We start from the raw sequence: 13,802 nt of genomic DNA, 5'->3' as shown, positions 1-13,802 counted from the left end.
AGAAGAAGGCGGGGTGCGATGTACCTTGGCCATCTCCTTGTTCTCTCCTTTTCCAGCTGCTCTAATTTGACACCTTGAGCATTGGAGGAGGTAGGGTTAACTAGGTGGGGGAGCGCAAAGACACAGTGGAATTCATTAAGTATGGAGCCCCTTCTCTGCCCTCAACCTCCTTCCAACGCTAATGACATCAGAGGTTAAGAGAGAGCAGACTAACTGAGAGATGGTAGGAGGGAGAGGAGAAAGAAAAACAGATGGAGAAGCCAAGAGAGAGCAAAGATATATGAAATGAGAAAGTCATTTTCCAAAGAGCCAAACAAAGGGTGGATAACATGATATGGGACAACTCAGATGTACATTCACACACAGCGGCAACGATGAGTCAAATAATCGATCAGTTGGCAACTATTTTGACAATCAATTAATCAGTCTGATTCATTTTTGAGAAAAAAAATCCAATTTCTCTGATTCTGACTTCTCAAATGTGAATATTTTTTGTTTTTCTATAAATATGTGTGCACTGGTTTTCTGGAACAAAATAAGAGATTTAAGGAAGTCACCTTTGGCTGTGGCAAATTCAATATTTTCCACCATTTTCTGACATATTATAGACCAAACAATTGATCAGTTACTCTGGGAAATAATCAACAGATTATAAAATAAAAATAATCATTACTTGGTGCTCTTTACCTATGACTTACTTTGACCGAGCAAGACCACCACGGCCTAATTTGTGTGTTTTAGCCCAAGTGCATTTCTGCATCTCCTTAGCATTCACATGATTTGAAAGAGCTTGCTATTTTGTTTCTGACAGTTCTAATGCACTGTGATCACATACCACCAACCTACTGCAGAACCACTGAAAAACCCATTTATGCCACACTTTGTAGGTTGGATGGTGTGCAATCAGACCTTTTTCAACATTGTGATTACCACACGCTGGCACAGTAATCTGTGGCTGAGGAATTGGCTGTCTAATGGCAGCTTCACATCAACCATCTATAGGGACCTGCCAGACAGGTAAAGTGGTAGTTACAAGATATTGAAATGGCCAGTGCCACCAGGAACAAACACCTACAAAAAGTATTAAGAACTTTTTTTTTTTTTTTTTTTTCCTAGAAGCAGCAGCACTGTGGGCAAGACAAGCAGCTTTATCTTTGCAGCCACTTAAAACATCAAACACTTTACTTTCCTTCAGAGGCACTCTGAGGTTGCTGCTTGATTTCTGGGCTAGAAGGAAAATGATTGAGGGACAAGTTGCAGGGGGAAAAAAAGTCTGTCTCCAAGCTGAACCGAAACACTGTCCTGAGACCTTTCAAACGCTCATTTCCATTTATCCACCGGTGACATTTTTCATGACGTACTCTCTGGCAAACTATCTGACTCATAAATCCAATTCAAGCCTATTACTGAAGAACTTTTAAAGCTATCCTTCATTAATGTTAATGGGGTTTTTTAGTGGAGGCCAGTGGTGGTTAGGACTACATGGCTGCTTTCCCAAGCTTGTTTAACAGGCTCCAGACAGAGATGGATGCTTCTTGCAGCCCGATAGGCTCTCTGAGCCATCTATCACCCAGAGGACCCACCCACAGAGCTGGCGTTCCATAACAAAGGGCAGGCAGGAAAGCTCTTGATTGACAGCTTTATGTGTGTGGTGGCTAGTCATACGGCAGAGAGAAGATGTGGTTTCTGTTTCTGGCCTTACTACTGGCCCCCTTTCTGAAAATGAGTTGTGAAGAACAGAACAAAATAACAAGTGAGCAGGAGAATCAATCAATATTCCGACACACGAGATAAATGAGAGAATCAAACACACACAAAAACGCTGCTAATGCTGCTGAGTAGGTACAAAACTAATCAGGCAAATGAAGCTACCCGAGAAACGTAAAATGTGAATGGAGAACAGTGTTAAGGCATGAACAGTTATTAACATAAAGATTATTACCCTTACACCCCCAGACTTACCAATTAACTCAAATAAACAGCCATATTCTAAAATGGATGGCTGGAGCGTGCAATAAAATCCACCGCAACATGTAAATGCAAATACGCCGACACAAAAACACATACAGTGCACACATATTTATAGACGCGCCGTTCCACAGCCACTAAATTCCAGTTCAAAAACATTAAAATCTGTAATAACACAACATGTGTACAAGGACATGTAAGCATAAACTGCTTTGCTGCTGCTGCGGCAGTAATCATTTTACGAGAGGCCACAGTTCCTCACAGGGCTGTATATATTCTTGAAATGCAGACAAAAAGGAAGAGGGGGGAGGATGTTTCAGAAGAGACACACTAAATTTGGACAGTAAGTAGTATCACCCCGTCGGCGCGGTACACCGCACATTCGCAACGCCCCATTTAACCGCACACGGCGCTTCCCTCTACTGCCTTCATTTGCATACTTCAGCGGGGCCCTGACGGATGAAGACGGATGGGGCAAAATCAGCCTCACTGAAACAACTGTTTTATCAAGGTTAAACTATCCAAGAAGCTCTTAACCCCAGTGCCTTTATCACACTATGGCTCTCCCAATATCAATCTATCAATATGATCTTATCGGCAGGGAGGGGTGAAGACGCTCTCCATAAACTGAAGTAATGGGAGCATAAAGGAAGTTTATGTGTTTAGGGGAGGAGACTGCTAAACATGGTGTCGAAGGACATGTCCAATAAAACAGCCTACAAGGTGGTGCAAGGGAGCCAAGTGCAAATAAAATATAATATAAAGAAGAAGTGTTTGTCACTCGCTGGTCGGCTGGCCTGGCAGTAGCCCAGAGGCAAGAGAAGTCTGCGGTCAAATGGTTGCTGGTTCAAATCCCAGAAGCTGGACGGGGGGAAGCATGAGTTAGAAATGCTGCTGCACCATTCCCTCACAGCAAAAAGGGATCTTGAGCAAGGCACGGACACCTGGGAAGCTTCGATGGAGCTGGCGTGCGGCAAAAAAAAGTAGAAGAGTGTGGTTGATCCCGTTTGTGGATGTGTGGTAAGTCACTGTAGAGCAGGGTGCTGCTAAAAAATAATAATAAAAAAAAAAAATAATAATAATCCACAAATAATTACAAAAATAAAAGCAAAACAAAACAAAAAAAAGTGTCTTCCATGCAACAGTAGCAAAGTATAGTATGATATGAGGAAAAGCAAAAAATCTTCAAAACAAAGCTTGTTCAAAAAACAAACAAACAAAAAAAACAAAAACAAAACTAAACACAATTTATCCATATATGTCACCCTGGAATTTATTTGCATCACTTTTTTCTGAGGATTATTAAATTTCTTTTAATTAAGGGCGCACTATCATGTGATGTAGCTTTATTAAAATTAGACTTAATCTTCCCCACAAATGTCTGCTACAAATGTCAACTTCAAAATGCACTATTTCCATGTCTTGAAGAAAATATAAGCCTCACCTCTTGCTTTTCTGTTTTGAAAGAGGAAGAAGAAGTTTTGCCAAGCACACACACATGCACACACACACACACACACACACACACACACACACAGGAAGGCGCCCATGCATGTACACTCTGTGTGTAACTATGTGATCGACTCACAACAGGTTTCCATGAAAAAGGATGAAAATGAAATTGAGCAACAATTACTGGTAGCAGAGAGAGCTTTGGCTGGGCTTCCTGTCTCCTTCTTAATCTTGAAATACGGCACAAAACACTCCGCTTGTACCAGGAAAATGTAAACTGACTCAAGAGAATTTTCAAAACAAGTCGACTGGCACTGAAACATATGAACTGGCAGATTTGACTTGTTAAAATATTTTTTTTTTTCAGAGATTTTTGAGTGACAGATTATACAAACCAAAACACATTTTGATACGCATTCCAATATATTCTGTTAGCGATTAAATGGATAAATTAAAAGAAAGACGACGACTTTGCCTTGAAATTGTGATATTGATATATGACTTATGAACTTGAGCCTTGTGTCGTTTCGGCAATTGATATTATAAGATATATGTCAACAAAACAATTAACTCTGAGACTTCTGTGTGGCACAATATTGATGTGATGTGGTGACGAACTGTTGCATGCTTCTTTGTGTACATTCACTCACGTTTTACATCCAGAACCTGACAGAAAACCACACGACAAACTCCTAACTTTTGATCTTTGAAGGGTAAAGACTCTGTTAGAAAGTGGCCTAGTAATAAATGAACAGAAGTACATAATTTGCTGATTATGCTCAAGAAGAAAAAAGAAAATGACAGCAATTAACATAATTTCAGTGGGAGTTAACTGTCCAGAACTAACACTGCCAAAGGCAAGCTGGCAGACAGAAGGCACAGAGGAAACCAGCAGCTTTCACTCTCTGGGTTACATTAGAGATATCTACAAAGAGGGAACCAGCCAGGCCTTAACGGATCAGCCGCCATTCTCACTGGCATTACTCTGAAAAATAGTTTAAATATTTCTCCTTATCAGGCAATAAAACCTGACACTCTATTAATTGTATCTTCTGAATAATTCAAACATTGCAAATATTTGCATCTTAACAACTTGTTTAATTTTGCACTGAGCCTTAAAATTGCATTAAAAAAAAAAAAAAAAAAAAGATATGGTATCCTTAAAATGAGTGAAATGAGTCAAGACTGCCAGTCAGGTGAAAAAAAAAAAAAAATCTCCCTTGTCTCAGATGCAATTTCACATTTATATAATTTGGGTGACAGTAAGTTGAAATAAGGCGGATCATGCCTCTTGCTTGAAGATAATGTTAAGTGATCCATGAAATTTGCATTAGAAAGTGAAATTATCTCACCCTGCTGGCAGATATGAATTGTTCAAATGGGTATTTTGTGCGTGACACTAGTGTATCACAACAATTCAAACAAAATATGTTATGAGGTACACTGTAATGTATTTGGTGGTTATTTCCCTGATTTTACCGATTATAGGGATTTCCCTTGCCTGAAAGCACAGAGGGCAGATTTTAGGGTCCTTATCCGGCACCCTGAGACGGTCTCTCTGCTGCCAGGCAGCCAGGCCAAGTCCTGACCTCTGCTAACACTCGTGCTCTCACCCCACTGTGCTAAATGCTACCTGTGGTGTCACATCTGCCCCGGGAAGTGATCCAAAACCGCAGCACCCCGTGTCCCTATAGGCCCCACAGAATTAGTAGCAACAATCCCGGGAGACTGCCTGCCTATTTCTGCCCCCCGACACACACAGACACACGTACAGAAATAGTAGATACCACACACCACACGGAAGATTGCCAGCATGAGGCTGTTTGATTCTGCAGCCACAAAAACAACTCTTTGTGTGGCTAAATTTATCATCTCTCTCTGCCACAGTATTTCTCTCTCTCTCTCTCTCTCTCTCTCTCTCTCTCTACAGTTCAATATCTCTTCTCTTTTTCTGTGTGTGTGTGTGTGTGTGTGTGTCTGCATTGTTCTTTGTCTGTGCCTCTCCTTCCAGTGAAGGTACCGAGGTTACCAAGGCTCATCTGTGGCCCCTTTGTCTCTCACGGCAAAGGCAAGGTTTATTAACATAAATTAGAATAGCTCACCGAGAGAGTACCTTGTCGCTATGCGTTACCCACGGCAACCTCTCCTCCACTCTCAATCCACCTGAGCGTGTGTGTGTGTGTGTGTGTGTGTGTGTGTGTGTGTGTGTCTGTGTGTGTGTAAGAGAGAGAGAGAGAGAGGGAGAGAGAGAGAAAGAAAGAGTGAGAGAGCACACTCCCCTGCATCTAAATGTGAAACTACTCTGCAATGAGGGAGACACATCCACACCCATCTCTACCCTGTCCTGATTAAAATAAATGGTGCTATCTGCACTGCATGACTCACTACACCATGGCATTACTATCAGTAATTGAAACATCCAATCACTACTGAGCCATCAGCCTCGCTGCTCTTGCCCATCTGACTTTGTGGCACCTGATTGAACATTCCTCTGTATGGAAGTAATACAAGATATGCCTCCTAGTTTATATGGGGGAGATTCTGAAGAGGCAAATACAAATACTGCATCAGTGACAGTGCAATTCATGCATTTTTTTCTTTTTTTTTCTTTTCTTTTTTTTTTTTTTGCCCGGTGCATGTCTGTGGTTGTATTTACGTGTGCCTGTGTGTGTGTGTGCATGCATGTGTGTATTCCTCTCAACATCCTTAGCAGATATCCAGGGAGAGTCGGGTAGCCTCATTGATTGGTGTTGATTCCATCTGGGCAGCGAGCAGCAACTGACAGTGGATCTAAGCCGCCGCGAAAGGCAACCATTAATCTTGGTCCTGTTTAAGCAGCATGTATTAATTTATGTCATTTTTACTAAGTCAGCCAGGGAAGGGCTCTTGCCATTTTATGTTTGACTGTTCATCGTGGTTGGGGGGTGGTGGTGGAGGTAGGAGGAGGCGAGGGAGGAGGCGAGGGAGGAGGGGGGGGGTCCTTTGTACAACCCCAGCATGCTGCCAACACACCACTTACATCGTACTAGCGGGGTGCCAGAGAAATGAGATCCCACACCCCGAATTAAAGGTTATCAACTGCCAGGGCAACCACCATCATCAAAGTGTCCAAGAAAATCTGAAGGCATAGGTTGCGTTCTTGATGCAAGAAAAAAAAAAAAGGAGGTTTCTCAAATCAAATGAGGAAAAAGAGGAAGCCAGTTTGACGCTTGGCGCTTATAAGCTTTTAACTAACAGATTCGACACCGTGAAAAATATTTTGAAAAATCTGTATAATTTTCGAAGCAATTGTTGTGTACAGTTTGAGCCCTTGTGAGGCATCTTGGTAATAAGATATGCAGGTGTTTTGACTCCAACAATATGAGGATATGCACATCCACTGGTCCTACAGCATGGGGGCAATTCCGCAAGACTGCGGAAAATCCAATCAAATACAAACAGCACCAATAAGAAAAACAATGGCTGAGGCAATTGCGACTGCAATCATGTCACTGGAGCTGTTTTGTAGACACTAAAAGCTGCTCCAGAGACAAACATCTGATAAAAAAGAAACTCCACTCCGCCGTAGAGCAAATTTCCTCTCTAAAGCAATTTTATATTCGATAAGTGGAAAGGCATTCTTAGCGTAATGGATCTGAATATGATCTCTGTCAGAAAACTAAGAACAAAGCCTTTTATAAAAGCCCAGTTTGCAGAATGGCCAGTATTGCTGCATCAGATAACCAAATTGAGAAGTGCGGTAAACAGACTATAGATAGAGAGGCAATACACTCATATTTTTGTTGAATAGGTGAACTGGGTGATTTTGCTTTCTCTGTCCTACTTTTTGTTTCCTTACAGCTGGAAAGTTCACAACAGGTTGGGGAGAAAAAAAAAAATATTGCCAAATCACACACACACACACACACACACACACACACACTGAAACGTGTTTTGTAAATATCGTAGATGAAATAGAGGCATCAAACATACTTTTTCTTTTAGTTAAACACCCAAAAACAAATGAAAAATGTTTTCAGTCATACAAAATATACAAAGAAACACAAACACACACACACACACACACACACACACACACACACGCAACATACATACACACATTGAATATGACCATTCTACAGCCAGACCTGTTATCACAGCTAATTACTACTCCCACCTCAGATATACAGGGCTGTAATTAGCCTTTTAAAACATGATTAACATGTCTCAATTAAGCCACTCAACATTTGCATAATATATTAGCTGTCCTAATTGCAAGTAAGTTTATATCAGAGGACAGGGAACAGCAAAAACATTAGCAGCATCGTGTTGTTTCTGGAGTGTGTCTGTTTGCACTGTCACTGTGCTGACTCTGTATTTAAATATGTAGCAGACAAGTGGATAATCTCACCAGCCTATTCATGAAACCGATTTCACCTTAAATATAAAAATGAGCTTCTAATCAGCACATCCCTGCTTGTACTCGTTATAAAAATACATCTCGACGTTCATAATTATTTGCCTGGGTAAACATTTTTTAGTCAGCGGTGGAAGACTTTTCCTCTAAACTTGCAATTAAATCAACAGCAACATTTTCACAGGGAAAACTTCACACACATTTTGAAGTTATTTATTTGAAGTTATTTATGAGAGAACAGACTGAGTCCTGTTCAGTCTTATTTCCGTGGAAACTAAAACATGGGGGGATAAACTGCTGCTTCGGCACTTCCAAGCCGGGGACAGATATACAGTCTCCCAGCTAGCGCGGGGAAACCAAGGACATAGCCATTAGTTTCAGGACAGCGCCACATTGGAGACTAATGCCTCCATCTGTCACTGGAGATGAGAGGAGAGTAACAAAGAGAGGCAACACTAACCCCTGAACTCATCATGGACAGCCATGTCAATTAAATACTGAAAAACAGCAGCATTGGGAGCCATAGTGGCCAGTCTATTCGCTGCTTCGTGGGAGCTCAACTACCTCTGTCACTGTTTGATGTTGATGCAAGAGAAAATAGTAATTTGACATTGTACCACCAGCACGCACCTCCATATTTACTTCAAGTCCACCAACGGATCATTTTCAGAGCACTTATCGAAACAGATTTCGTAGCTTCGCACTAATGAAAGGAGCCTGCTCCTCCCGCCGCATGCCTCAGTCCAAACAGGAACTCAAACAACTGGAGAATCAACGCAGCTTTATTTGAGTGGCGATCTAAAACGCCAAGCGCGCGAGTCAAATTAGCAGTGTAGGGCCTGAGGGCCGGGGTCAGTGGGACCAACAGATTCAGTAGGTCTCAAGCTTTGATAAGTTCAAGCAGTGTAATACATTATCCGTCTGATCACATTAGTCATGCAGGAGCACTCCATCTGACCCAAGTCTGCATGGGAGTAATGTGAGGCTGTTGACACAGACCGGCCTGACGAAACAGTCCCAGGCCGACAGAGAGAGAGAGAGAGGGGGAGAGCGAGAGAGAGAGAGAGAGAGAGAGAGAGAGAGAGGGACTGGGCCTGAAATCTGACACCCAGAAACATTGACTTGGTGTCTGGCTTCTCTTACTCAGTCAACCTGTACGTGCCAGCTCCACTTGCCGTAATGGTTCCACACAAACAAAGACACTCTCCAACTCTCTTCACAGGATGTGAAGTGAGCACAGGAAAACACAAGTCTGAGTGCTCTCAGGAACTTTAGAAACAATGATGGCAGCCCTGCAAAATTACAAAAAACAAGAGGGGGCAGGTAGACAGGGCAAGCTGCGAGTGTTTTGGTGAAACATAACACTAGTGGACAAAAAAAAAAAAAAAAAGAAAACAGCTGTAAGTGGTAACACAAGCCTCCACCGTTGGGTTTCCAGAGCCGATGTGCAAACCTGTGCTTGTTTAAGCTTGCTAAATACTCTCCACCATGACACGGGCCCGACCCCGGTACAAATATATGGGCAGGGGGAGTCGTGCGGGGGGGGGGGCAGGCAGGAGTTAAGGTCTGCTCTGTCTGCTATTGGCATGCACTCCCGCCTTGTTTGTCAGCTGCTTGCCAGTGGAAGCCTCATTGCTGCAACGTCCCATATTGCTGCTGTCAACACACACCAACCACCAACATACCATGAAGAGGAGAAACCAGGGAACATACAACAAACATTTCCATACCTGCACACATCAGAATGCAGACACAATGTAGTATTATTTATTCATTTAAGCAAGAAGTTTTCCTATGTTCAGTAAAAAAAGGCCCTGAGATCCAGAAGGAGGGCTGGTAAAGGCGGCATCAAATCTCCCAACTCTTGTACCAGTCTGCCCTTGCTTGCAATTCTTCTGAGAGAGACCCCGGCTGCAACAATGTAAAAGCAGGGAGAAGCTGACTCTTTATAAAGAATATAAAAAAGACCTGACAAATTACAGGCTGTACTCCGCTCGCATACACTGCACTCAGCACATTTGGCTGTAAATGCCATGGTGAAGGTTTGAGTCATTTTCACTGTCACTGCAGTGAAAGGATTTTCAGTTTCGTCTGCACAAACCTCCTATGGGCGAAGATGAGCCCGAGCTCGACACTTCAGATTTAGACAGGGGAAATAGTGAGGCAGCCATTAAGTCTTGATTCCCTCAGTAAATCTTTTCGGCTTAAATACTATTATGTCGTCATAATAACAATGTAATTATTTACAGCTTGCTAAATTGTGGTTTGGAATTTGTTGATAGTCCACGCTTTGAACAAAAATAACTTGGTAATTAAGTTTGTAAAAAAAATAAAAAAAATAAATAAAAAATATAATAAGGGAAGAAGAAAATACAAACTACGTTGAAATTATGTTCACTGCCAAACTTGGTCCTAAACAGAGAGGAAGAGTGTTTGCAGGCCAAGGGGAGCCTGTAGTCAGAGGCTCTCCGAATCCTGGTTGCCAAGAACGGTGGGAAGAGAGGAGAGGCAGGGAGAAAAGCCAGGAAAAGGTCCAAGTCACTTTGTTCTTCTTTTTGGAAACGAACTCTGGTTGAACCCAGAGAGACGCCAGACAGTTTACAAAGAGCCAGGCATTACTCTCTCACTTTCCTGAGCATGCGATTTAGAAACAGGGCCCCAACCTTCTATAGCTTCCCTCTCACAGGCTGGACTCTTTAACCTTTATAAATTTGGTGAAAATCCCAAAGCGCCAGCGAGTTCCTTGTCCTTTTTGGAAAAGCCGTGCCAGACTCTGACTCATAGGAATGAAATGTCAGAGAAGAACAGTTCATGGCAAATTAAGGAATATAGTATTGTCTCCCTACCAGCACTGTGTTTATTTTCAACTATCCACTGGTAGACTGTACAATAGCTGGGAATGCAACAGCACAACACACACACTAAAAAAAAAAACCCTCACACCAACAGACAAAGTGACAATAAACTAGAAGACATCTTCAAAGTTGTGCTCACAGATAAGGTTATATTAGGGATTTTGTTTCATTCACTATCTTGAAAAGCAATCTCTTAAGCAAGGCTCTTGCATATCCCTCTGAGAATATTCACAGGCTTTCATCATGTGAGCTGCTCCTCTTTTAATCTGCTGTTAAGTGAGTAATAATTCACACATTCCTTTTCATGACTTTGACCCTCGTTGCAAACATAAACAGAGAAATCCCTCTGACCTGCCTCTGCATGTAAAACAGCTTACTTAGAAATCAACATCAAACTCGGCCAAGGAAAACAGAAAGGAAAGGTGAGAGAGCCCAGCCCAAAAAGCCCCAAATGTCAGTATGAAAACACTCCTGTGCAATGACAGCACCTCATGTGGGGGCAGTCTTATTCAAATGAGTGCTGTGTGTGTGTGTGTGTGTGTGACCTTTGTCAAGCCAAATGACACAGAATAAATTTTATGCCAAATTCATTTGCAATAGGGATTTCTAAATGATCGTGAGCCACGTGCTACTGCCCAAGTAAATCCATATTTGAAAAAAAATCCTATAATAATAAACCTTACATACAAGAAGGACTGACACTAAGATGTAGGACACCTTTTCTTCTCATTTTTTTGATAGTTAGACCACAAAATGGATTGCTATAATCCCGCATCAGAATTCAAGTCAGTATTAAGTGCAAGAGAATAAAAAGAGGCATAGCATAGTGGAGCTGGTCTTATGAAAACAAAAGAAACTATCGTGAGATCTTACCTGTTTTCTCCTTTATTTCACACAAGACATTGAAGAGAGCAGGTTTCATTCTGTGGCAATTCAGTGCATGTTTCCTAAAAAGAAACGACACAGCTTTCCTGATCAATAATATTCAAACAAGTGGCAATAGTTGCAAAGCTGCTTAAATGAACAGGGCTACTTCAAATCAAAAGATAAAGATTAAAATACCCACTCCGTGGCATTAAAGCTGTTCCTAATGCAAGAAGAAAAAAAAAGAAAGAAAAGAAAAAATAAATGAAAACACTTCAGGACCTCGTTGAGCTTAAGGACAATGTAAATAATATTCAAACTTGGTCCACATTGAATTTAATTATTTTTGCCTCACCACTACACAATGTAAGACTTGAAATCTTAGCCTAAGATTACAAATAGTATATGCAGCATTTACAGGAACACGTCTTAATGCATTTTGCACTGTGTTCATATTTTATTTAATGGTCATCACGGCAGCCCTGGATCAAAACTATCGGGGAGGATCTGCAACATGTAGCCTAGCACAGGATTATTAATGTAAGCTCCTTTGTAACAAGCAAAGGTAAGAGTCTATTTCAAACTGAGGTGGCATGCTGCTGCTCCAGTTTTAAAAAGCCTTGCAGCCGCCAATTAGAATCTACAATGGCAGTGCAATAATTGATTGTTTTTTGATAATAATCCGAATGCAAAAGTTGCCTCACAATATGAACTGCGATCGTGGCAAGTTTAGTATGAGGTCTCTATCCCTCTCTCGCAGTCATGGACTTCGCAGGGCGTAATTGCATTCATTTAGAGGCAGTCTTGATACAAACCACAATGTTATTATACCCCGGCACCCCCCCACCACCCAACACTGCCTAATGTTTCCGCTCTCTGATTAATACAACTCTTTTGTAGCCTCACCTCGCCTGTGCTTCGTCTAGGCTTTGGTCTGTGATGGTCATTATTTGCTGTAAAATGTCTCCAATGTCTTGCTTCCTTCCCTCTCCGTCCGTCCCTGCCGTGCCATCCTGCATATGCTGCGCCAGGCCGGGGTGTCCGGCCATGCCTACCCCGTGGGAGTGCATCAACCGAGGCTGCTCGTCCATCCTTGACCACGGTCTCTGCTGCCTCGCCTCCAACTGGCAAAACACTTTTTGGAAATTTTCTTATGATGGGAGAAAAAAAAGAAAATATCCTTGGAAATTCCTTTGGATTCCTATGCGTCTCTCACACCACTCTCTCACCGCCCGACACTCTCCTCCTTTTTCCTTGGTAAGCTTTTCTGGATTTGGGAGGAGGGAGACTGACAAACCCTCTCTCTCGCTCTCTCGCTCTCTCTCTCTCTCTCTCGTTCTCTCTCCCAGCTGGTTTAGGTGAAATCTGATCTGAATAGCTGCTTTTGGCTTTGGCCACTCCTGCCCCGCTACAGTAGGAAGGGGAAAAAAGCAGGATTCAACATTAAAGGGTCCTAATCTGATTAAAAGTGGAGCGCGTTGTGCCCCTGTTATGAAATCTCCTATTTACCCGAAAAAGCTTGATGCGCCAAACGCGCCGAGAGTCGCTGGCTTTTGAAGGTTTTGGCCACAAACTAACACCAACTGTTATTGTTTTTCGCTTATGTCTGGTAACTGACTCATAACCAGAGTATGGATAAAAAGCCTCCGCCCCTCAAGCAACGATTGGAGAAGAAGGAGCGCGCAAGTCCCACCTCGGTCCTCTCTGGAAACGTCAATCATCCTCCTCGGGAAGGTGGGACACTATAATAAACATAAAGAGATGTGACCGGACCGGGTGGCAATACAGTGATGGATAGAGAGTGAATATGTAGCCTAATAAATAATTGTGACTGGCAGTGAAGCTCTGACCCAACAGACCAGCATGGTGGTGCTTGGGAAAGACACCCTGTCACCGAGACAATATATTTCCCTGCTGAATATTTACATCCACATAATCAATCAAAGAAATAAATCAAAAGATATAATAATATACAGCATTTCATGTGTAGATGTGTGCAACAGTTTTACTAGCCTCATATCAGTAGAGTAACAAGAGCGACTGTAATAGCTGTGTATTCATTGTATCATGAATAGAGGCTTATATTCCTTATCTAACCTGCACTGTGTGTGTAAAAATAATGAGACATTTAGCATCAAATAGTTTTTCCTTTTGCTACAATCAGATGCCACTAATCCCCAATCCTTTTTTAAAAGAAAGAAACAAACAAAAAACAGCAAACATCACAATACAGATGTGCTGCAGCTGTGTGTGGCGCATCACAGCTC

The 13,802-nt window shown here is 42.1% G+C and overlaps 1 protein-coding gene across 2 annotated transcripts in view; it reads right to left on the bottom strand.

Annotated features, from left to right (window-relative positions):
- pbx1a (pre-B-cell leukemia homeobox 1a) overlaps window positions 1-13,115 on the bottom strand; it is a 45,941-nt gene extending 32,826 nt beyond the window's left edge. Inside the window, exons 1-2 of one of the 2 annotated variants that reach the window (XM_030074363.1) lie at window positions 12,442-13,115; window positions 11,545-11,618 (exon numbers count right to left, since the gene is read on the bottom strand). In XM_030074363.1, coding sequence (XP_029930223.1) covers window positions 11,545-11,618; window positions 12,442-12,626 — 259 coding nt within the window. In that variant the 5' untranslated portion in view covers window positions 12,627-13,115. The remainder of the gene's footprint in view (window positions 1-11,544; window positions 11,619-12,441) is intronic. The other variant, XM_030074362.1, reaches the window with a different exon arrangement.
- Between the last annotated feature and the right edge of the window lie 687 nt (window positions 13,116-13,802).

This window comes from Myripristis murdjan, chromosome 17 (genome assembly GCF_902150065.1).
Source record: "Myripristis murdjan chromosome 17, fMyrMur1.1, whole genome shotgun sequence".
In the NCBI taxonomy this organism is placed as follows: domain Eukaryota; kingdom Metazoa; phylum Chordata; class Actinopteri; order Holocentriformes; family Holocentridae; genus Myripristis; species Myripristis murdjan.
The sequence above is the reverse complement of the archived record's forward strand: the minus strand, read 5'-3'. Positions and strand labels throughout refer to the sequence as shown.